At 45.0% G+C, this 25,848-nt stretch overlaps 1 protein-coding gene across 4 annotated transcripts; it reads left to right on the forward strand.

Annotated features, from left to right (window-relative positions):
• The first annotated feature begins 486 nt into the window (after positions 1-486).
• Positions 487-25,086, forward strand: Appl (amyloid-beta-like protein). Of its 4 annotated transcripts, none has more exons than XM_043432505.1 (15): positions 487-1,080; positions 9,905-9,958; positions 10,167-10,298; positions 10,441-10,567; positions 13,427-13,517; positions 13,640-13,770; positions 17,510-17,735; positions 17,808-18,021; positions 18,472-18,654; positions 18,919-18,990; positions 19,126-19,316; positions 19,709-19,809; positions 19,903-20,273; positions 20,474-20,620; positions 20,714-25,086. In XM_043432505.1, exons 1-15 carry the CDS (start codon positions 1,012-1,014, stop codon positions 20,822-20,824), a joined length of 2,220 nt encoding a protein of 739 aa, XP_043288440.1. In that variant the 5' UTR covers positions 487-1,011; the 3' UTR covers positions 20,825-25,086. The 4 variants fall into 4 exon arrangements, with proteins under 4 accessions (XP_043288440.1, XP_043288439.1, XP_043288441.1 ...); XM_043432504.1 differs by having other exon boundaries at positions 488-1,080; positions 18,481-18,654; positions 19,649-19,809; XM_043432503.1 differs by having other exon boundaries at positions 514-1,080; positions 19,649-19,809.
• Positions 25,087-25,848: the final 762 nt, after the last annotated feature.

Below are 25,848 nucleotides of genomic sequence, written 5' to 3' on the forward strand. Positions count from 1 at the left end.
GCCTGCGGGAGATATGCGTTCTGCGGCATTATCCTCGGTACCGGGTGTCCCCCTGCTGGCACAGGACATTTTTCTTTTCGAGGATCCGAAAAAATACGTCAAAATTATGCAAACGATTCAGGCTTCGACGATCCAAGAATCTTAAATAATGCGATTTTTCTGTTCCCGAAAAATCATGGTAAACAAGATTGTGTACTGTTTTGAAAATACGAATACGTAAAAATATTGAAATTTTCAAAATTTTTATATTTAACCAAGTTGTTTTTTTTGAGTCAAAGTTCCATCGTCGCAATGAAATAGCTCGAGTTACCGCGAAGAAGCAGCAGCGCGAAGGGCTTTGGATTAAGGTTGAGATTAATAGGGCTCACCCGGTAGATGGAGAGATAGGGAAGCCGCCGTAGGCGGCGGCGTCGGCGCAAAGGAGGCGTAGGTCAGCCATTTTGAATCTGGTAGGATACGGTCAAGCGACCCACCCAGCGCGGAGCAGCGAGTAGTACTGCGGTGGTCCCGAGCAGAGACCCATCGTTCCTGCAACAACAATTGTGTGCAAACAAAAAACCTAAATTTCCTTAGCCTAGCGCATCAACATCGCAGGGGGCAAGAAAACAGAGACGACGAACTAACCTCGGAAAACTCGAGTCCGAACAAAGGGGGGTGGGGGGAAAGGAAAAATATAAGCGCCCCCAGGTGGCGGCGCGCGAATGGTGTGTCGTTTTTCGCTCAAAAATTGTTTAAGTTTCTCGCACTGTTTTTTTCCCTCAATGAAGATCGAACGAGTCTCGAATAATCGAATATAAGTGTTGGTGCGTCTATCGTGCTTCGTTAACTTTGAGAAGAATAAACCGGACGGAGGAAAGAATTTTCGATCGTAAAAAAGTGCTCGAAAGAGACGACGTAAATACACGTATATATATATTATAGAAAGAGAGAGAGAGAGAGAGAGAGACGATCGGCAGGTGAGAAAGCGGGAGGAAAAAGGACGCAGTAAAATATACAGTGCCGGGAATTTCTATGGTCCAGATGACAGGGATGCTGGCGGCTCACGTTATTCTGGCGGCTCTGCTCGCCTACCGAGCTCAGGTTAGTGAAATATTAGCCTCGATATATGAGAACGTGTCTTTTTAGCAAAAAATACTAAACTACGAGCGTGTGCTCGGCTACATATATCGCTGTACATCTCGCAAACCTCACATTATCGCGCATACCCTCGTATGCCTGTACATCATCGTAAATTACGATTTACACTGGAAAAATAATACACGCGTACACGTGTATAGATATACAGGTTTTCTCGTGAAGAGAAAGAAAAAAAAACGATGCGAAACGAACGTGGCTTATCGATCGGAGACCGGCTGGGGCACGTAAGGGCTTGTACCGCATTATGTTACGTTCCAAAAATGCCCGACGTACAAATTCGTCTTTATCGGTATTGTTTATACATCTGGAAAGTTGTTTTATCTTTTTTTGCGAGCTTTTATTTAGCTTTACGTTATTTTGTTATAAATGACGATCGATGCACCGAGCGGTGATTATTTAAGTCTTTTTTTCACCGATTCACTGTCGTCTCGATCGGAAAGTCTTCGTTGAAATAATTTTCTGTTATACAGTATCGCACGTTTTCGTTCCAAAACGACGAACGTTTGTCGTTCGAGTTTTCATGACTTCAATTTAGATTGAAAGTTTCGAGATTGAATCTCGGCCACTCATCGGGGAGCAATGGTTCGGTAAATGTTTATTTGCAATTGTGATCGTGTACGTTCCATTGTGATGGACTCATCGCTCGCAGTACACTCCTTGGCTCATTCTTAAGTCATTCCGAGTACGCATCTCGTTGCGTTTCACAGCTCGTCGCAAATCGCTTCCAAGATTTTCTCGGGTCTCTCTTGGTCGCATCGGTATCTACCCAGTGGGTTGACTTACGTCCGGCTATTATGTCTTTGGCGTGGGCGGGCTTGAGGAGGGAACGTTACAAGTACAATGCGAATCATAAATGAATCTGTGCGCGATCGTTTTTCATGATAAAAAATTAGTTTTCCAGCGTTGGATCAAAGTAACGATAACTTTTTTCTATTTCGATTCGATTCCAATCCCCTCTGGCCTGGCTTTTCCTCTTTAATTTCTCCTTTTTCGTTTGCCACCGAATTCCGAGTTTTCCCTCAATATTTACAATTTCTTTTTACCCACGCACCATTTGCCGTTTTTCCCCGTTTTCGGATGCGGACCACGGAATATGCGGGCAGATCCAACGGTCGATCGGAAGCTCCCGTCGAGGTGTGACGACTCCAGACCTTTTTTTTTCCGATCGCATCATTCCTTGTTTCTCCTAACTTTTCGTTTTTTCCCTAAATCGAAATACGAAAATAAGCAAGAAAGCGATTTCCTCTGTCCTCGGCCGAATCACGTTCGGAAATGAACCGCTTGGCCTCCGACAGGAGATAAATTGGGAATTTGGACGTGATGGTTTATCAATTATATACGCGATCTTCATAAAATATTTCTCGGCGCGTTAATCGCCTCGGGCGACGAGACTCGCAAGTGCCGTGACAATTTTCAAGCGTCCGCGAGCGAGTCAAGATGCATTCGCGGAGATTAATTTGATTATAGACGGCAAGCGTAGCGTATATACGTATATATATATATATATATATAATTGAGAGGCTAATGTCGAACACACGCGGAGTAGGCGCGCGGGATCTATACGTAGAAAATAGGGTTCAGCGCTCCCGGGTGAGCACCCTACTATTGGCAATCTTAATCTCTTTATCCAATTACGAGGAGCGAGATCTTCTCGCTTGCTCGGCACTCCTGAGCCCATTTTGTCGCAAATGCGCTTCGCACTTGTACACGAAATTCTCCTCCCGCGAGATTTTGATTTATGGAAAAAGCCGAAAAAATATGATGATTTGGCAAAAATTGTTGTTCGAATCTTGACTCTTTTGTTATATGCTTTGAAAATGGATTAACTCGGACACGAATTTGGAACGGAAGTACGCGATCCGGCTGGACTCGGCGTCTGACCGCAGCGGCTTTTTCTACTTTCTCCAAGTTTCCTGCTCCAAGTACCGATCGATTTGAAGTGTCGCGTGCCGAACCTCCTCTTCGCTCGATAGGAGACTCCCACGCGATATTTATCTCCGGGTTTTCATTCCGCGTACGCGGAATATTTGATGCGTTGAGAATTGTGAAAAAACAAATACTTTCGAGATGGGAATTTGGAATGCAGTTTTTCAGAGCTCCGTAAATCGCGGCGGCGGCGCGGTCAACGGGAAAATGTCAGTTTGACGTTTGAAACATTAAACTCTGAAAATTATATCGCCGCCGCGAGGAACTTCGGAGGGCTCTTTATTCTCGATCTCCGACGGCAAGAGAGCGATGCATCGACTTCCTTATTATTACGTATCTGCATGTGAACAGCGAGTAGGACAGTGCACGAGAGGTAAAGCGATATAAAAGGCGGAGGAGGGATTGCATCGACCCGGTGGGAGATCGATATGGCGCATTGTTCATGTCCGCCCAACTGCGGCTCGAAAAATACAAATCATATCTGCTAAATGAAAGGGCAAAAGGGGGATAGCCGGGATTCCTTTTTTTTATTTCGTTTTTTAACCGCGGCGATGAAAGTTCATGCGAAAGTGGAATTGGAAAAGTCGCTGCGAAATAAATGTATTGGCAAACTCTCATTTTAATCGAGTCCGTTGTTCGAATTTTTGTCATTTTTTTGTCTTTAATTGAATATCAACATGGAATATCCGGTGTGGGAACGTCGATACCAGAAATCGGGCTGCCCGATGAATAATTTTTGAAATCGTCGATCCAGCGACTCGTCGGAGCGGCCGCGTTCCCCGACTGCGCGTGCAATTTTGCTTCTGCAAATTTATTGTCACGCGAGTGAGATTGTTGAATTAATAATCGCAAACACAATTATTCAATATTCGCAGTTACAAACGCACGGGTCTGATTATCAATAACAAGTTTTTGCTGGCCCCGGTACAAAGGGCGCAGCTCGTTAAGTTTCATGCAATTACGGAAAACCGGAAGCAGAAACGAGCGACTGAAAGAGGAAAAGCTCGAGAGCTTCCGTTGCGAAGGCGCGTTTTTTATTTAACGAGATTATATCGCGAGGAGGATTGCTGGGAACAAACGAAAAAATGTCATCTCCAATTTTCGTCTCGATTCCTCATCGACGGCTCGCTTCTTTCTCGACGTTGTTAATCATCCACGAATATGCGCGTTTAGCCACTTTGATTGAAAGGACGAATGTAAAATAACGCGCGTCGTCCGATATTCGAGACGGGGCGGCGGGGGGTGTTCGCCATTGCTATTCCCGTTCGAGGATATCCGCGTATTATCGGGACACGATTTCCATTAACCCGCGTTTGTGCTCGAATAAACGAGCAATTACGTCGCTGCATGCAATAATCGATTATCGCTCGATGCTTTGTTTATTTTATTTTTTCAATGTAATCGCGAACGCTTTACTTTCGTAATAAAATAGCGATGAACGAAATTGGTGCTCGAGTGGAGTGAAAAATGGAATTTTATGCGAGGATCGGTGCTGCCATCTTGAACGGTTTCGTTTAATTTAATAACGGAGATCTGGCCAGAGGCTCGAGGAGCTTATAGAGCGGAGGGGAAGTTGCTTGCTTACTTACTTACTTCGTCAACAACTCTCGGTACAACAACTCATCGCCAACGTCGCCCAAAACTTCCGGTCAATCTGCTCCGCTCGCCGCGCGCGCTTCCTCTCGAGCTTTTCCCGCAAGATGCTGTATCAAATGCTGTACAACAAGATCCTTCGTCGCGCTCAGTCGAAACTTGCCGGTGACGTTGTAATTTCTCGACGGGAGAGGAGAAACCTGCTATTTGGGTTATTGGGATTTTCGTAGCACGAGCGACGAGCGGAAAAAGTCTGAAGATAAGTTTCCGTCGGGAAAACGCATTCGAATTGAAAAGTTGGCTCTCGAAGATTCGATTCGAACGACGAGGAGCAGACTCTTTCTTCCTCGTTTTAAGTGGTACGATAATGAGATGCAAAGTAGAGCCGGTAAAAGGAGGATCGATCGGAGAAGAAAAAGGACGGGGTGAGACGCGGCAAAGGAGGGAAAGTACGAAAGCGGGAGTCGCTCGGATAATCAAGTGCGAGAACGAAGAAGGGTGGCCGAGAGTAGAAAGTGGATGTGCCGGATAGCGGAGAGAATAAAAAACGAAAGTTGTGCGAGCCCTTTGAGATTTTCGTCAGGAGTCGCGCGTACACTCTCGCCGGGGATTGGGATTGAACTTTTTTTTTCCGAGGTCCTATCCCAGCCTCGCAACTTGACGTCTCGCACCGCGAGCGTCGACTCTCGTAAACGTCCGATTATAATGCGGTCACAGCCGCGTTGTTTCGGAGTTCTGGGGCGATGGAGGGAACACGAGGCCGAAGGTACGCCCGAGCAGCGAGGGTAAGTCGAAAAGTTTGGGAGCCTGCAACAGACCGGAAGTATCACCCAAGACGGACGAGTCGTCGAGCAGCCTGTCGGATGGCTCGCCCGTCACAAGTTCAACTTGCTCTGGAAGCTGTGCAAAGTTTAATCTCCTGCTCGAGAGGAGGAAAAAGATTTGAGGCGCCGGACACACGAGGAGACCGCCGGAACGGAAGGAGCGCGGGCGTAATGGGACTTGGCGAGGACTTTTCCTCGCTATGCTACGATCTTCCGGGAGGCGGGTCGAACCGGACGAATTCGCATCACGTTTTTAATAAAGGCTCGAGGCTTATTCGGCCCGGCCCGACGCACCGCGAAATCTTGACTCGAGGGTTTTATTGGCCCGACAAATGGAACGATGCGGCGCGTGTCACCCGTGCGGCGAGGCTTACGAATCATGATGAATCGCGTGACAGCGGCAGAGCGAGCCTCTCGAAAGAACCAAGTGGTTTCGTTACCAGGGTGTGGCGAGGCTGTCCCGTCATCGTCGACGACGCGTATACGACGTTGTCGTTCACCTCAGGAAATGGGTATGATTCACGAGCAAGGGCGAACCGTCTCGCGCGACCCTTCCGTTCGATAACGAGCGGGGAATTGAGTGCCTCGAAGGGCGAGGTCCCAACCCTCCGTCGCGCGGACGCTTTTCCCTGTGGAGTTAATCTTTGTTGTAACCGCACTCTCCAAAAGAAAACGCGCCTTCCCCGCGGAGAAAGAAACGGGAGAGATTTTTCGAGGATAAGACGAAAGCCGCCGCGTTCAATCTCGCGGAGCGGCCTCGTCGGCTGGACCGCGGACTTTCCCGTTCCAAAGTGCGTCGTAATCCAGAGGTCGTTGAAAATGCTCGTCGCACGACAGAGCGCGACGCAGGAAGGGGCGCGCATATTTATCAAATTCAAGGGCGTTTTGGGAAGCTTTGCGAGGTCTGCCGGATAAGGGGGAGTCGAATGGAAAGAGAAGGAAGCGGAATAGCCGCGCACACGCGAGCGTGTAATCCGTGCATACGCAAGGCGATACATGGCCGCTGAAAGCAGAGAGGTTACCGACACACGTCGAGACTTGATTCGCGCTTGACGAGCGCCCCCCTCGACGTGTACGAGCAGGGGGTTCGCGCGTTCATTTGCGCACGCGTTCTCTGTGCTCGTGCATTCGGCCAGAAAGGTCTGTCGTCTGTCTTTCAACCTTACGAGCCAGCAACGCGAATCGATATCGTTAGCCCCCCCTCTTTTTCCTCCCTTTCGCCGTGTATCGCCCACATTACCGCCGCGCACCATCGAACCTCTTTTCCTCACGAGCACGTGTCAAAAATACGTCGCAGCGCGCGATCCAAGGGAGCAGGAAATCAATGAAAATCGTATATCCGTCGTTGAATAGCCGAGTCCGATCGAGTCGAGGACACCGTATATTTTCGGCGGGGGCGTCCGAACTTTGATTCGCTGCGTTCGGAGGACTGCGCACCCGGAGACCTTTAATCGTTCGCCAACTTCCGGATCATCGAGCTCTCGTCGATAATGCGCCGCGGTTCGATCAACGGGGGACGAGCACTTATTTTTAGTAGATACCGCGCGGCTGTTATTCGCGTCAGAGATCGTGGGACGTAATCCTGCAATCGAGCCTCGTCGCGGGAGCTTTCAAAATCTCATCTCCACGCGGAGTCGGTTGAAAGCCCGGCGGTCTCTCGCCCTCTCGTTTGCGGACACAAAGCTCTCTCCGGGTCTGACGAGCGTCCAAGACACGTGGGTGTGTATGCGCGCGTACGCTTTGCGGCATCCGCGTTGTAGCGGATTCGCTAAACCGTATAGCGTGTTTGCTCGACGGTCGGGGAGCACTCGCGGTTTCATTAGCTCTCTCCCGTGTGGACTAACAATTCTCCATGAGATTCATCGGCCCGTATTGCCCCGTTTGGCCGGGTTAACTCCCGCTGGAAATAGCCCCGCCGCTCGCTGATTGCATTCGTCGCTCGGGTCAGCTTCGTCGAAAACCTCCGGCTTGACCTTTTGTTCGTATTAACAGAGAGAGAGAGAGAGCTCCGGCGAGGATGCTCGCTTTGCCCGCTCAATCTCCGCCCCGTGTGTGTTTGTACTGCCGCGTGTACGAACGTCGAGCAGGATCGAGAATGCTTTTCTAACGATGCACGGTGTCCTCGCGTTCAGTTGTTTCAGCAGGCTCTCCACCGAAATACGTCTTTATCCCGAGCCCTGCGATCCTAATGCGGAACATTGATCTTTTGACGGCGCAATCGAATGCTCGCGTAGGTTTACCCGGACACGATGAGAGCCAACTGTATAACTAATTCCGCGACTCTCAGCTTCGTATAGGTACAATCAATGTTGAGGTTTCCCCGATTCAAGTTCACCCGCCGCGGTAACTAAAAAAATATCTCGAATTATGCGACGAATCCTGCTCGAGCGAGAGTCGACGATGTTCAATGGAGCCGCGCGCTCCTCGAGAGCTTATCGTTATCCATTTGCCCCGGGCAAATATGCCCTTAAACATGCTACGTTCTTCCCCGCTCGACCCATCCAATCAGACATAACCTAAAAAAGAAGCTTTCGACTCGCTCGGCCCCTTGCGTCTCAACTTAAATTTGCCTCCATCGTGTACATAGTTCGGTACAGCAGGCTTATATCTGCGGGAGCCACTCAAGTATCTCCCTCTACACATCTCCTTCAACAGCGACCGGAAATTAACCCTCCGGGACCCCTCGAGCGCTCGAGGGCTCTGTGCACGCTTCGTCGGGCTCAAAACCTCCTCTTCTCCGCGCCACTTTCCTATTCCTCCTCTTCCTCCCCCCTGGCGCTCGGTCCTCTCGCTCTCTTTACATCATTCCCGGGAATCCTCCCACCTGGCATCAAACTGAATCCCTGCCTGGAACATGCTCCCGTGATAAGCGCCGTTCAAAGGATAATCGACTGCTAGTTAACGAGAATTTGCTTTTAGGCGACTGTGTGTCTCTCCTCTTATTCCCTTTCTCATGCCATCGACGCACGCTTCTATTTCGAAGCTGCTCTTATACCCCAAAACTATTTGCATTCAACTGCGTGCGCTCTTCATTTGTCAGAAATATCTCGCGTTTGGCTCGCTCCTATATCGACGAGGAACGCATTTTATCGACTAGCGCGCTCTCATCGTTCCATCGAGCCTCCGTGCTGGAAAGCCTGCTGCCGGTCATCTCTCCGCTGACGACTTTCCACCGCATTTTCACTCGACCCACTGATCCGCCTTCCCTTTCCAACCAATCGTACAAACCGTGCACTGTCACAAGATCGACGAAGCTCCGCGCACTCGAAACGATCTTGATGAACGGGGGCTGCTTCCAAATCTGCCTTCCATTTCCGTTTCGAAACGCGCGGCGGCCTCCTCTTGAGGAGATAGCAGCGTTCGATCAAATATCAAAATCATACTTTCGAGTTCCGAGAGACTGGATGCGCTCCCTTTGCGCAGCTAACGTTAAACAACTCGATCTTCTTGCCGCGCTAACGAGCCCGGATTTCAAATGAGATCAAGATCGATTACGCAATCCCGAGATACAAGTTCGTACGTTCGATAAGAAGCTTATATTTTAAAAAGCTTCGAGCGCGACTCGCCTCCGGTGCGAATGCAGACCTTAAGGGAGCTTTAACGGTTTAAGCTCGATAATACATCGTCCAACGTAATCGAGTCGTCCCGATGTCAATCAGGTCCGCTCGCTCTGCGTCGTTAAATTCTTCGCGTCTTCGTGGTAAAAATGTTACGCTCGCGGATCTTGCTTGTAAGCTAAAACGGGGTGGAGGGGCTTGTCACAGGGATTAAGGACGACGGTGGCGGAGGAACGAACTGCTCGTTGCAATCGGATTACTTTTCTTTGTTGTTGATAAATGGAAAATAATTATAACCTCAGGAATATTTTGATGCCGCGTGTGCGTTAATATATATTCAAGATTTTCGAATCAAAGCGTATATTTTCTTTGATTTTTTAAAACTTTTCGTTATTCAAAGAGTTGACTCGAAAGCGTCGCTTTCGAGTCAACTTTTTTGCTCGTTCGCCAGAGTGCCCGAAGCACTTTTTTTACCCATTTGAAATGTAGACCAGCATCGCGTACGCAAAATCCTTTGACGAATTACGTTGCGGCGCAGCTTTTAATTCGGACCTTTTCTATTTTTTTTCTTCTGAATTACAAACGACGGTAAGCAAATGTAAGCTGGCGAAAAAAATGGCTTTTCAGCATGCGCGAGCTTGATCAAAAAAATATTTGAATTAGAAAAAATGCACCGCAGAGCAGTGATCAAAGACCCGGTTCTCCTTCGTCCAAGACGGCGAATACACAATTTCAGGTTGAATCGACACGGGCTTGGTATACTAATTGAAAACATCACGACTTTCAACAATAAATGTTGAATAGGGCACGATATAACTTGGAAAAATTCACACGCTAATAATGCTTTTCTTCGTATTTGTGTTACAGGCGGTCTCGGAGAGGCTTGAACTTGCGCCGGCGGGTGGCAGGTCGGAACCTCAGGTAAGAGAACGTCAATTCCGTTAACAGAGCGCATTAACGGAACACTCATTTTCGAAGCATCGCTTTTGCACACTAAAAAAATCAGCAACGATGAACTTTTTCAATGTTACACGCAATGATGAAACAATGAAAAAAACGAATGACGATGGGAGAGCGCGGAAAATAATGACACGACGCTCTAATCTGTATGGAAATTATGATTATCAAGGTGGCGACATTGTGCGAGGCCGGAGAGGTCTATCTCGCCCAACATATGGGCGAACAAGGACGATGGGTTTCATCGACCGAGAAGAAAAGCTGCATGACCGACAAACTGGAGATACTCGAATACTGCAAAAAGGTTCGTTTGTTCGACGGATCTTTCATTTTTTTTTTCATTCCCTCGAAAGTTCATCATCGAAAGAGGAAAAATAATATTGCGATTTGGATGAATGATCGATGGTCGAGTTTTTTTGAATAACACAATTTTTGTTTGTTCGAAGGCGTATCCCAAGAGGGATATAACCAACATCGTTGAGTCATCTCACTACGTGAGGGTCGGCGGCTGGTGCAAGCCTGGACGAACCAAATGCAAGCTGTCCAGATGGGTCAAGCCTTACAGATGTCTCGGTACGAAACTCTCTTTTCGTACTCCAATGATGCTATGCTCGCCCTATGATCGGTCCTATGAAACCGAAAGAACTTTCGCTCGCAATGACTCGTATCGATTTTCCGACAAAACGATCGGCCGATCGCGTTATCATCGCGGGAGACGATCGTCCGATTTCTTACATTCGGGGGGTTCTTACATCGTGAAAAGAGTTTGAAAGTTGAAACGAGTTGAAAAAGGGAAAGGGATGAAACTTAATTTCAACTTGACAATGGCTCCGAAGAGTGTCCTTATCGCGAATCCTCTCGGATCGTTTTCTCTCTCGCTTTTTTCCTCGTACAAGGAATCGCCATTTTGAATGAATGGCGTGTTTCGCAAGAGATCCTTTTGTGTCCCGATGTTCCGAGGCAGACTCTCCAGCTTCTCGTCATCGCTGACTCCGTTCTTGATTTTTTTTGTTCCTCCGCAAAAAGAAGTGAAGAGAAAAAGCTCGTTTCTTTGTCATATCTTAGCCCATTTAGTAGTACATAGGGAAGCGCAGAGGTAGAAACCGTACAATTGAAATTGCGAGAAGACCCGGACGAGAATAAAAATAAAAATGTGAGATTGAAAATCGAATAGAGACAGAGAGAGAGAGAGAGCGGAGCGTTGCCGTTGACGTAGACGAAGCGCGCCTCGCGCCCGCTGCGTGCTCGTCCATGAACGATGGAATTGATCAAATTAAAGCTCGCTTTGATCTATATTTTGTCGACAAAGTTCCATTAGCGCGTATGGCCTTTCACGACTGACGATACCGATTGCGCCATAACTATATATGCATTCTTATCACGATAAATGAATCAATAATGCACCAACGGTCGTACAATTAGGATCCCTCTGCGAGACGCTGACCGAATCTCGGTGCATAATTACTGTCGATATAAAAAATATCATTTTTGACATTGCATTATTTGTTTTATTGAGTCGATCGGAGGGTAACGACGCGACTATTCCCTCGGCGTTTAATAGCTCGATCGCGCGATACCCTCTCGAATCTTCATTACTCGCTTCGATTTTATTATTCAGAATAAAATAAAAACGGTTCGATGGGGAGGCGGGGGATTTTGCAATTCACATTCGCTCCGGTAGTTAAACAAAAGAGTGTAAATAAATTCTCAGTCGTGATTTATCGTCGTTCGTTCATGAATTTCAAAAGGACCGCAAAAACCTTTTAAGATATCACTCGAGTGCGCCAGAACGCGCCTCTCCTCTACACTTAAACTCGGTCCCTCTGGTCCTCCCACCCACCATCGATCCAAACTTCAATCTCGCTTTTTATATACCCGAATAATAAAAAAAGTGCAAATTAACCGATACACTCGAGGCGCATGCTCCAATCCAAGAATTTTCTTTCAATCTGAATATCGAATTTGGCGTTTAAATGTTTCAGCATCGAACGATCCTTGAAATAGTACACCGCACCCCGACGTTTTCTCATTTATTATCGAAATTTTCCAACGGTACCGCCAACGAAAGTATTCCCGCGATAGCGAATCTCGTATACGACAGTACTCGCTTCATTTTAATTGTGTAAATTTTTCAATTTTTTCGTTCCAATTTGCGAGTTCTTGAAACAAGATTTGGGATAATTGGGATTGAATTCTCGAACGAGAATCGTCTAAAATCATGCGGTCGATTGATCGGGTCGCTTTTTCTCGGATAATGTCGGAGGCGCTCCGGACGATGGAGGTTTTTGAAAAGAGTGACCGAGGATCGAATGAAACTCGCGGCGCGCAAGATATTATTTCCATCGAGATAAAATATGAGAATAAAGTTTTGAATAATTCGCTGTACGATTCGAGCTGTGCCCTTTCATTGCACACTATTTAGTTCAGCTCCGTTGAATGTATATTAGTTTCGGCTAGTTTTCACATACTATTGGGGGCGAGCTCGCACGGGAAAAGTGTTTGTAGTAGGAAATCTAGGCGGTTGAGAGTGGCAGAGTTCGCCTCGTGTATAACCCGATGCCAGCAAACACACGGGTGTACGCTTTCGGCCATGCCTGCCACTCGCTCCGAGCGTTTGAAACTTTTCGTTGAAAACTAAGTGGAGCGAGGGTGGGTGGGATACGCCTTGCAACCTCCTAAGTACCGTCCCGAGAAGCGCTCTACGATATTTATAGGTTAAAGGGGCTTCTTCGTCCGAACTTGTTCCCTCGGAATACCAAACAGCCGAGAATCGCGATAAGAAGAAACTCGCTCTTCGCTTTTTCTCCCTTTGCCCCTTTCTTTTTTTTCCACTCAATTTCAAATTATACTTGGTCTTTGATCGAGTTCTCGTTCGCATAAAAAACTCGAGCGCTCCTATACGGAGGCACCAACTTTCCTATGAATTTCGCCGTCCTATCAAAATTCGATTCGAATTCTACCTCGCCTCGCGATTCGAATCGACTTTGGATCGTCGTTGAGACGAATTTTTAATGTCATCCGCGGTGTATAAATCGTCGGGCTCGAACCGGGGCCGTGAAAGCGCGTGAAAATGAAATCCTCAACGGATGCTACCCGAAATGGTAATTTTTCGTTGTGACCCCCGGCGTGTTGTTCGCAAAGTTTTAATTACTCGCTAGTTTAATCGCGCGGAGTACTTGATAACGCGCCATTAATTTGAGCACCGAGACAATTTATTTTAGTCAAACGCTTGAATTACCGGTTCGTCTGTACTTTCTTGTTGTTTTTTCTGCCCTACTTTTATCGTACAGCATCCAACCTCCGAATCGACGCGACGAATCGACGAACCGCGGCTGCGGAGGGATTTGCCGGGAAATTTCTAGCGACGCGTCAATTTTTTTCTCACTTGGAACGCTCGAATTAATTTTGTTTTTCGTTATTTTTCATTCGCAGAGGGGCCCTTCCAGAGCGACGCCCTTCTCGTCCCCGAAGGATGTCTCTTCGACCATCTCCACAATCATACGAAATGCTGGGAGTCCCACAGGTTCGTCATTTCCAATGGATGCCAAATTCTTTGTTTTCATCACGAAATTACTTTTTTTTTTTTTACCACGAGAGTTTCGAGCCGGACCGATGGAAAACCCGCGTCGTTATTCTTTTCCGCAGATGGAACTCGACCGCTGCTGATACTTGCCGAGAGCGTAACATGAATCTCCGAAGTTTCGCGATGCTTCTGCCCTGCGGCATATCCCTCTTTTCCGGTGTCGAGTTTGTCTGCTGTCCGAAACATGCGAAAGGTACGTAACGTACGTAACTATTAATCACTCTCGCTAAAGTTCCATTATTTTTATCTTTTTTCTCCGCATTGATATTTCGTTTTATTTTTTTATTTGTGCACTTTGGTCCATCGTCAAACGAGCGAGCTTGAAAAATACTCCAAAATCTCGTTTGAAAGTTTAGTAAATTCGGAGGATTTTTCATCATTTCCTTTTTCTTTGAAGAAATTCACCAAAGTTTCCGCATATTATTCGTAATACCGTAATTCTTGAAGATGATTAATCGCTCGAGCTACTCGGCACGAGTTAATTTTCCAAGATTTTGCAGATCATTAGCGGCAGATCGGCTGATCGAAAACGTAACGTTATTTGGGCAGGAGGATGAAATCCCTAATTATTTTATGCAAAAACGCTAAAGCACCGTGCAAATTACATTTTTTTTTTTTTTTTTTTTCATTGAATATTCAAGTATAACGGGAGTAGAAAAAAAAAAGTAGTAAAAAGCTGAAATTTTCTTCGTCACGTTTCTCCCAGCCCCCCGTTTCATTCAACGAATATTTCCGCGGCGACTATCTTATTCAGCCATTTTCTCAAGTACCTCGAGGCAAAATGGGGGCTATGCTTTCTCGGTGAAGCAATAAAAAGGGGATTGGCGAGCACTTGAATCCTTTTTTCTTCATCTTTCTCCCCCCTCTCGGTCTCCTTCTTTCGCCTCATTGCAAATTATCTGGTCGGGGGTGGTAAAGATCGAGCTGATTGGACAGGAAGACCAATTCGATATTCGAGTTCCGGAGACACTTTGATTTTTTTTCCCCTCCGAGCATCGACGAAACACGAAATATCCGCGAACAATATTTTTTCCATTCGATTCGTCAAAAAAAATTGCGATAAATCTGGAGGAAGAAGAAAGTAAATTTGAAAAGAAAAGGCTTTGTCAAAAAAGGCTGCGGATCTAGCGCGAGTCGCGGTAAAAGCTTTGCGACCGATCGTCGAAGGGGTGCAAAGTGCAATGGAATCGGGGAGGCCTGATGATGAGGACTAAAAATTTGACAAGTTGATCGTGGAATCGGGGATTGGGGCGGATGGAAAGCGCGAAAAGCCGCGATGCTCGGGTATCGAGGATGTTTGTCGGGTGAAAAGTGTCTCGCGAGGGAGCGAGAGCGCCCTCTGTGTGCGCCAAAACTGTGCAATCAATAATGTAGGGGTACGTCGACGACGACTGCGCGTCGAGACGACTCCACAAATGGACGTCCTTTTCTATTCTCTCGCCCGTGCATATTATATATTAAGCACTCGCGCATACGCACGTGGATATATAAAGGGGAAGTGAAAAAGTAAAATACGTCGCATCGCTTCCGACTTTCTTCGGAAGGCGCACAAAGCGCGAGGGGGGGGAGGCCGGTCATCTGTTCTATGAGCTCTGTCTCTCTCTCTCTCTCTCTCTCTCTCTCTCTCTCTCTCTCTCTCTCTCTCGGCACATAAGAAGGAGGAGGGGACGTCATATCTCGAGAGCATAAAGCGGCATGGAATTCCGGAGATAGCGTGTAAATACGGGTGCAAGGCCCTATTTACTGTATAGGCGTCCCCACCTACATTTGTACGAATAGACGCGTGTGTGTATATATGGGACGGAGCGATCTCGGAGGAATCCCGCGCGCCAGACATTCGTCCCTCGGATCCCACACATTGCGATCTTTGTGAATGCGCGCCTCTACTATAAATATACTATTCTCGGGGGGAGTGTCGCGCGTTTGAAAAATATTAATCTCCTTTATCGTCGGCTCTCGCGGGGTATGCAATCTTTAGCGAGGAGCTTCTTCCGGCCGCGGGAGCAGCTTCGTCCTCGTATTCTCATTTTCAAGCTTTTATACGGTATCGAAGAGATAAATTCGTGCATTGGAACGTTGTTTCAACGTCTCCTTCGTTTTCTTATCTGCTAATGGATCCGGCGAGGATGCGAACTTTTCTCACTCAAATCGATCGAGTCGTTTGGATAAATTGATAAAATGCGGGGTCGCGATCGTTGTCGTCTCGTATCAGGACTCCGTAGGCGAGAAGAAACCTCGCGGGCCCGAATGTCTTTTTCGCTCGTTCGCGCGAGCGAGTCGAGGTTCGAGAAAAGAGAAATAAAGATAAAAAGAGGGTGGGGGGACGGCGATAAGATATTAGCCCGGGGGTGTCGCGCGAACCGGTGGGAGGTTCTCGCGGGTGAGAAACGCGTGATGATATCCTCAGGAGAAATGCCAAGCTGTCCACTCAAACGGCTCTCGCGTGACCCAGATAAAAAGCGAATCGTATATGTGTATATCCGCGCGTACCTGCTCGAGAGATAGATACGTGTTTGTATGAAAACGAGACGAGGCTTTTGTCCGCGTTTGCGGTTATGTCGCTGAGAAGTCGGAGCAGCTCATCAAGGCGTCCTATTCTTGGATAATGCTACGGTACATCGCTCGAGAACCTAGTTAGCGAAAACCCGATCCCCTCCGTCTCTGCTGGATATTATTCATCCATACATTCGCGGCCACAATACGCTGATTATCCGCGAGTATCCTCCGATCCTGTCTGCGGCTCCCTGTCGCTCGTTAGCTCTCTCCTCTTGAAATATTTTTTTCCTTTTATCCATGAATCGCGATTAATCGAGAAATTTTGTCAAAATGCGTTGCTCCGCGAATTCTCCGTAAAGAAATAATACGCATCGATCTGCCGGACGAGTTTCATCGCGCTTTTCATCCCCTCCGGCTTGCTTAACTCGCGGGGGACATTGTTCCGGGAAATTTAAGTCCGGATACACAAGCGGTAAACTCTCTCGAGGTTGCGGCGGTTTCTCTGGCATTGATCGCTCTCCTCTCGCTACCACGACCACCGCCGCCGCCGCCGCCGTTGTCGTCCCTCTTCAACGTTCTACCCCAAAATCGAAACATTTTGCGGTAAACAAGGTCAGCGGTGGCTCGTAAATATTGCGAGAATAAACGATCGGGTTAGGCGGAATTCGAAGCTATACGGACCCGGATAAACCTGCTGGAAATTTACTCCGCGTCCAGAGAGAGGCATTGCCAGCGTTCGCGAGTTACGCATTTTATTACATCTTTTTATATATACAGTTTTTGTTTTTCTTTTTGGTCCCGTTGACGACTTTCCCAGGGGGATTTCGCTCGTTATTTTCCTCGATAAATAACCCCCGGTGTACACATTCTCCGTCCACGCTTCTTCAAACCCTTTTGTTCTCCGACGTGCATCAGGGAGGAGAAAAAGAGGAAAAATAAAGAAAATTGAGGAAGGAACAAAACCGTCGCATTGGTAAAGAGGAGGAGGAGGAGGAGCGAGGAGCTCGAAACGTTGCAGGATTATCGGTGACACATACGCGCGCGGTACAACGGCGACGACTCCTCGAATCAAATTCAATCTCCTTTTTTACACTCCTCTTGGCGCTTGTCCCTCCTGCCCCTTCCGCTGACGTCAAATTCCGCTGAGATTATTCTGCATCTCTTCTCTTATGCCCCTGCTTCCCGTTTTGCCCATTCAATATCCCAGACAATCGCCTCTGGCGCGGTATGTCCGCATCGAAAAGTATTCTCATAAACGGTCCGGCGTATCGAACGCCTTTGGCCCTCTCTCCCTCCGCGCGCTTTCCAACCTCCGGCACAAGCCTTCGTCAAACGCAAACCCCGATCGACGATCCGCTCTCCGGGCGCTACCGCTTTTATGAAACTGACGATAAAACCTCCATTATTTTTTTTCTTTTTCTCATTCTTCGATGCAGATAATATAAAACCGAAGAAACCGTTTGATCTACCAATCCCGAAAGGAGTGGACGATGACATTGAGGAGGATGACGATGACCTTGACGACGAGGACGATCTCGATGGCGACACCGAGGATGAGGACGAGTCCGATAGCGATCTCGAGGATGTTCTCAGCGACCAAGCTTACGACGACGACAGCGACGAGGCTTATCTCGATGACTACGACACGACTACTGGCTCATCGTACGTATCGAGGCTTCGAAAACATAGGAATTATTCATAACAGCGTTTTCATTGGATTTTAACGTTTTGAAGACGACCCTCGACGAGCGCGCCGACGACCGAGAAGAGCAAATTGGAACCAACGGCGATGCCACTCCCCGTTAGCTCCAGTACTTTGCAGCCTTCCCAACAGCCTCAAGGAACCCCCGATCCGTATTTGACGCATTTCGATCCGCGCTCCGAGCATCAGAGTTACAAACAGGCCCAAATGAGACTCGAGGAGGTTCACAAGGAAAAAGTAACCAAGGTAAGTCTCCTCTTGAAACCTGCAATTGCGCCGATTGCGAACGATGCATTTTTCAAATATATTGCGCACCTCGTTTCTTTGTCATACTATATTCGCTGTACGGATAATGAAAAAAAAAAAAAAATTGACACGAGGATTATAATTGATCTGAGAATAGCCTATTGGTCGTTGGTAATTGGGTGCAGTGGCGCGCTTGGGAGCCACGAGACGGTTCAGGGACCGTCGGCTCCGAGGGCGTCACCGCAGCTTTCTCCTCACCCGATAAAAATCATAAAAGAAGACAGGCAAGAAAAAGTCAACCCGGATGTCGCGACATGCACCTTGAGCTACCCGATAATAAGAAATTTGTTTGAAAAAAGAAAAAGTCGACCGGGCGGTGTGGTTAAAAAAGGATTTCGAAAGGGGTGGAAAGCATTGGTGTCGAAATCCCCTGTGCTACAACGTTTTCAGGTGATGAAGGACTGGAGCGATCTTGAGGAGAGATATCAGGACATCAGAGCGAGGAATCCAGTTGCGGCGGACGCCTTCAAGCGTTGGATGACCGCGAGGTTCCAGGAAACAGTGGCGGCCCTCGAGGCGAGCGGGGCAGCCGAGAAACATCAGCTTAGCGCGATGCATCAACAACGCGTGCAAGTGCGTCTCACTTAGCATTTACGAAAACAAAAAAGAAACAAAGAAACAAACAAAAATTCCTCGTCTCGAAAAAGCTAGCCAATCCCCAAAGACCTCTCTGTGACGGTATCAACTTTGATCCGGTACTCTTCGAGGCCGACTAAGAACCACCTCTACCTCCCCCCCCCCCCCCCCCCCCAAAACCCGCCCCTTTCTCAACCTTTCGAACCCTTGAAAAACCGCAGCTTTACGTAATTCGTAAAAATATTTTTACAAACTTTGCAGGAAGCCGTGAAGCAGAGGAACGAGGAGGCTATGTCGTGTTACACCGCTGCTCTCAACGAAACCCCACCGAACGTAAGTCTCAAAAAACAAAGTCTCAAAATCGCTATTCGATGCTTCGATCTCTCAATGTTGTGTCCTCTTTAACTTGTTGTCGTTGTTTTTAACTAAAAATACGTTTTATATGGGGCGATGTTGAAAAACGCTTAGACTCACCGAATACAAAAATGCCTGCAAAAATTGCTGAGAGCACTCCACAAGGACAGGCACCACACGATCGCTCATTACAAACATCTGCTGGACAGCAGCCTGGAACAGGCGCAACGTGAGAAACCAGCGACGCTGGAGCACCTGGCGGAAATCGACAGGATCACCAATCAGAGCCTATTGATGCTCGAACGGTAGTGAAGCGATTGAAAATTAATAACTTCGTATCTTTCCTTCTCTCTTTCTCGTTAAAAGACGCTTCCAATTAAAAGCGATTTGGCACACGAAGCACCAATCTCGATTTACTCTTACACTTTTACAATCTATCCTAGTTTGTTCAAAGAATTTCGTAAATGATGAAAAATATGATTGAGCGAAAAAGAGAAAAAAAAACGTGACGCGAAAATTCGTTGTTTCACGAACAGCCCGGGACTCGCGGGGATGAGCCAAGGTTTTTCCGAGTTGAAGTAACAAACTCTTATGTACGATGCTATTTAACGTTTCTTTGTGTCGTATTCGTTCATAGGTATCCGGAGTTGAGTGCAAAAATCGGACGGCTGATGGATGATTATGTGTTGGCCCTCAGGAGCAAGGACGAAACGCCAGGTCTTCTTCTCGCGATGACTCGGGAGGCGGAGGCGGCGATATTGGATAAATACCAAGCGGATGTCGCCACTAAGCAACAAGGTTGGTGGCCCACGCGAAATTAAATTCTGCATTAAAAAACGGGGGAAAAAAAATCAAATTGCAACTTTGCATTGCGAAATTGGCATATTGTAGAGAAGGAACATCAAAAGGCCTTGGAACGCGAGCGTAAGGAGCAACGGAAAGTGGAGCGGGGTGAATTGAGAACGGAACAGGAACAACACGAAGAAGGAGATCCGATCATTGAGAAAAAAGATGTTCCGGTCGCCCAGCCACAGGAGCAGCAACAACAGCAGCAGCAACAGCAGCAGCCACCGCAGCAGCAGCATCAACAGCAACAGCCACAACTACAAAAACAACAACAGCAGCAGCCGCAACCGCAACAGCTTCAACAAAAACCGCCGCAAGCTGAGCCGCAGCAACAAGCAGCTGTCGCGGCGATGCACAACGAAGGAATAGTCAGAGCATCTCACAGTATGACTCACGATGTATCACACTCGGAACCGGTGAGTTACGAGTCCGATGTTTGATTGCGGCGTAAATACGGTCTGAAAAAGCCTTGTTTACGGAGACTCGTCGACGAACGAACATTCAACCTACAACTGAAAATATTTTTTTACATAGAAATTACATAGAGCTTGCTCCGATAAAATATAAAAACTTTTTGTTTGTCGTTTCGTTACTATTTCAATTGATATTTTATCAGGGGTACTCTGTGAGACGGGAAGTTTATCACAGAGAAAGCCGATCGGTTTATTTCACTCTCGCATTCGCCGGAATCGCTCTGATGGCCGCAGCCGTTGTCGGTGTTGCGGTATTCAAAAGGCGCAGCGCTCGAAGTCCTCACAGCCAGGTTCGAATACAACGCAACTCTTTCCCCTCGAAAATATTTGACTTTGCAAAAAGTTACGTCTCATGGGTGACATAATATTTTCTCTTTCCACAGGGTTTCATTGAAGTCGATCAGGCTGCAACGCCCGAAGAACGACACGTTGCCAATATGCAAATAAATGGCTACGAAAATCCTACTTACAAGTACTTCGAGGTCAAAGAATAAGAACGTGTGTTTTTGTTTCTCGAGAATAGAGCTGAAAATGGCAAAGGAAGCAGGGGGAAAAAATAACGCGTTCGTGTGTCGTCGTAGGACACTCGCAATAATCATCTATCGTGTGTGGTCTCCTTTTTTCGAATTCTCTCGTATTTATTTGACTTCGTTCCTTTCTCATTTTCTATTCAATATTCAATTGACTACTCTCATCGATTAAAAAGAAACGTCACAGTGCTGAGAGCGTTCGAAAAAATAATGAAGAACCATAATCTCGTAACATGAAAACAAAGTACGTGCCATAGAACGTGTCATAATAGCTGAATTCTCGGGCTGGAACGCGAATATCAGGAATATTCTTCGAGGTTAACAACGCGAGCAGCATTTTTCGGATCTGATATTTTCTGCGGTAACGATGATGACACGAGAATGAAAAACAATAAGAGGATCGAAGATGAAAAAAAAAAAAATACACGCAACCACACACAAATACACGACGTATTAATCGCAGCTTTTTGCTCTCGCGAAGCGGCGAGCATTTTCGATAGCAGCTTTATGAAGAGGAAGACATTAAAAACGTAAAAGTATACATAAAAGAGAAAAGAAAAAACCGCAAATGATATTGAAATAAAAAGACGCGCGCGCGCGAACGTGAGTTTAGCCATTATAACTTAGGTGTAAGAGCGTAAACACGATAAAAAAATTTAAAAAAAAAAGAAGAATGAAAACAATCGAGAGAATAAACGGAGGAGGAGGAGGAGGAGGAGGAACGACAAGGGGAGAGGAAGAGAAGGAAAAAATAATAAATACTCTCAAGATATCAGAACGTCCGTCGATGAATTCACGAATTGATTTATCCATTTTTCTGTTTTGTTCTCGTGACTTGGATTTTTCGTCGAGTGCTCGGCAATTAGCCCTCTAAGTATTCTTTTTTCTTCGTTCTCGTACCCTTTCGTCGATTCCCACTGCCTGTTTTCCAACGAGTACTTAATGTTCTACTCGAGGCCTCGATCGACGGTCGAAGTGTGGTTCACGCCGAAGACTGCCGATCGGCGAGCCCGTTAACTCGCAAAAAGATGATGAGCAACCTAACGTTTAAGAAACACTAATTGAATCACTTACGCATCTGAAGTGACAAAAAAAAAGCGAGGCAAGAAAAAAATGCGCAGAAAGGGGTCGTAATATTATATTCTATATCATTCCAAAATGGCGGACAAGTCCACGAATTTTCGAGGTGAAAAAAAAGAGCGAATCTTGCGTCCGGAGGGGGCACGGAAAACACTTTGGGTTTGTAGAAAATCGTGATTGAAGAAAAAAAAAGCAATTGCAAGGAAAATGTTCGATAGCCTCGTTCGATTGTATTATCGTTGGCTGATGTGGCTCCAAAAATAATGAGCAATAATAAGTCTTTGGTAAAAGAATCACGTCGAGGGCTATCGGACAAGAGGAAAAGTTTTTTTTCACAGACGAGAAAAATTGAAACAAGTCAGAGGAAATAATAAAAAAAAAAAAAGCGCAAGACTCTGAGAAAACCCAAATACGTATTAATTAATAAACCCCAAGTGGTGGCATTAACACCTCCTGGCTTGGGTGTCGATAATGCGAGTGTGTTCCGGTCGGCTATTCGAAAAACAAACTAAAACGACGTATGAAAGACGCAAGGCATTTCTTTTTCTCGAAAAATTCGTTCATACAATAACTATCTTAGGATATTATAATTATATATATATATATTTAAATATATATGATGATGATGACGATGATAATATATTACACGTTTAACGCTTATATATTTGTATATGATCAGGAGAATAGAGGCACGCACTTTGGCCAGAGTAGCGTGATAAAAAAAAAAGAAGAAGAAGAAGAAGAAAACGAACAAGCAAAACTCTTCGTCATGTTTTTTCGTACTCTCGATTTATCGTATTTTTCATCATCCGCTTGCGCACTTCGACCGGATATTTCAAACGTTCGATCACGTAGAACATCTTGCCACTATTTCCTGGTTTCAACGTTTTTCTTTTCATTCCCGAGGTCGCACAGAGTGTGATTAATTTTGAGATTTTTGACGAAACTTGTACGAGTTGCGATATGAAGTTATAAAATTTGGAGGAAAATTTGAAATCTCGGAGCGGGGACGGTCCTTTCGCGATCTCGGTTTACGAGAGTCTATCGAATCACCAAAAAAGTGAACGAGTAATCTTAAAATAATTTATTATTTATTAACGATAAAAACCATTTTTCAGAAAAAATACTCTTTGTTCTTGGCGTCGGTAGGGAACGCGTAAAAAGTCCTTGGATAATTCCTAAAATAAAATATACATATATTGCACGTGTGTCGCAAAATAAATATAATTTTCCAATAAAAAAAAAATAAAAACGAAAGATTTTTATTGACTAATTATTTAAAATAATTGATGTATCGAGGCGGCGCGCAACTCCGGTTGAAGGGTGAGCCAGGCAAAAGAATACGAAATACAGAAAAATAACATAGACAAACACGGGCAAACAGAACGTTTTGAAAAAAAAAAAAAAACAAACGAAAATTCGTAAAAAAAAATGACACGGATACAAAAAAAGATTAAATGAAACAACAAAAGATACATACACACGGACACGTACATACACACAGATATACACACACACAAGGACACATTGCTGAATGTTAAAAATATTATTTTAGATATATTTAAGATGATAGCAATTACCACGTGAGTGTAACTATGGCGATGAAGTTTAAACAAATAGTATCAATAAAATAACATTTAAACAATAATGCTATGTATACATATATATACGATAAGGATATATATATGTATATGTAATAATTAATAATTATAATTTAAATATTAATTATGTACCTATATAGCGTATAGACGTTGGGAAAAAAAAACAAAAAAAAATATAAAAAAAACAACAACAGATATTGACACTGTCGTGTAAACCAGGCCCGAAGTCGTGTCACAGGTTAACACATTTGAAGAAAACCTATGATTATTCTCATTCGTTTGTTAATATCTGCGTAAATTGATCGAGCGAGCATCGATTGTGTTTACTAAAAATATGAAAAGTTTTTTTTACGAATTTCTTGTTTTTCCGTTTGTCGCATAATTCTCTCAACACTTATACATTTTGTCATTCTTTCGTCATTGTTCCCCGAGCAATAAATGTATTCGTGATAAAAAAAAAAAAAAAACAAAAAACAAACAAAACAAATGTTTCTTCATTGTGTTTCAATCATTTCTAGAATTTCAACTCGTCGTCGACTCGTCAAACGTGATTTTTCTATTTTTCACTCCTGTATCTAATCAATCGCTTTCTAAATCAATTTTGAATATCAGCTTTCGGGCACCGCAATTTGAAAATTCAAAATTCCAATCGTAGCAATATGGGCAAATACAGTAACCCTTAATAAGAGAAAAAAAATCTTTTTTTTAGAATACTACAAAGGATCAATGAGTCATCGGTATTGGTACGATCATTGCACAACATTTTTTATCTCCATTGAAAACAATTTGAAAATAAAAGTGAAAATGATATAAAAGGGGGTTTCCTGTGAGGCGGCCCCGGGCCTGCCTGAATAACAATAAGAATTGATTTTTGTAAAGAAGGGATAAATCGATATTGAGAATAATTGGTATAGCTTGAAACAAATAAATGAATAATTATGGCAAAAATGGAAAATATATAAAGAGGCATGTGCCGTGCGAAGAGAAGAAAATATACGTCCTTTCCATAGTATCAAATACAGTATTACAATGGATTGAAAGCGATTATAAAGAATGAAGATTCAAGATTATTAAAAATTGGAAAGTAGATTTTAGGTTTGCATTATTTACCTCTTTATATGCCGGAATTTGAAAGTTCAAATTATGAAACGGAAAGAGCATGGAAAAAAGAGCTTAGGAAAAGTAAATTTTCTATTCGCAATTCTTGACCAGAATTTTATTTTTTCTATTAAGCATGCACGAATAAAAAAAAATCCTTTTCTTCTCTGTTTGGCAGACAAAAAACCACATATTTTTATCGATTTGAAAATTCATTTCATCTGTGCAGAATGATGAACAATGACAACTAATTACATCGATACGAATCGTAATAATAATTATAATGAGAGGTCAACAACATATGAGTTTCACGTTAAATTATAGATTTTTACACTCAGCAGGTATTTTTATTTGGATGCGCATTACATCTCTTCGTAAAAGAATCATCATATTGTGTTTGTGGATACATGTAATTCTACTTATCAATAAATATATCTTGAAAACACAGTTGAAAGGGAAAAAAACATACCTCTAATGGCAATATTTTAATTATTGTCGTTGAAAAATATTTTTGTTTTGTTAATTTAACGAATGCCTTTGGCCAAAAGGAATAGAGATGAAAAAAACGAAGCAAATTTTAATCTTGCATCATTTTCGTTGTGTTTCAAATTTTTTCGGCGTAGACCAATATTTACGATCTTTGAGAACATATGTAAGGGTATTCCGATAGTGGAGAATCAGTTCTTCATTGAAGTGATGATGGACCAATCGTTCGAGAAGGTACGTGTCTATCGTTGCGTCATGAGCACCGGCAGGGGATTCGCCGAGGCTTTCTTCAACGAGTCGGGTAAGGGTTAGGGCGCCCTTTGTCCAGCGCCTCTCGGGATATTTATCGCGAAACATTTCCAACGAATCAACGAACCCGTAGATCAATGCTTTGAATCGATCGAAAAGTTTCGGGTTTTTTCGAAGCTTTGAGAGAAGGTGTCGTGCATCGAAAGGACAATTATGAGCCACGAGAACACATTTGTTGCTGAGCGTGGCCAAGTAGTCGATCATTCCTTCAAGGACTTTGTCCAGGGGCATTGTGTCCACTCTTTTGTAGCCTTGGTAAAGGTCACCGTCTCGGAAATATAAATTATTCACTTGCGATGCTGCGATGTCGATAGGCTTTGTCGGTGTTACGAACGAGAAGAAGTGGGAATCCCCCGATCTCACTGAGATTTGCAGTATGTCACAACCAACCTCCAATCCTGAAGTTTCCAAATC

This window comes from Venturia canescens, chromosome 11, assembly GCF_019457755.1.
Source record: "Venturia canescens isolate UGA chromosome 11, ASM1945775v1, whole genome shotgun sequence".
In the NCBI taxonomy this organism is placed as follows: Eukaryota; Metazoa; Arthropoda; class Insecta; order Hymenoptera; family Ichneumonidae; genus Venturia; species Venturia canescens.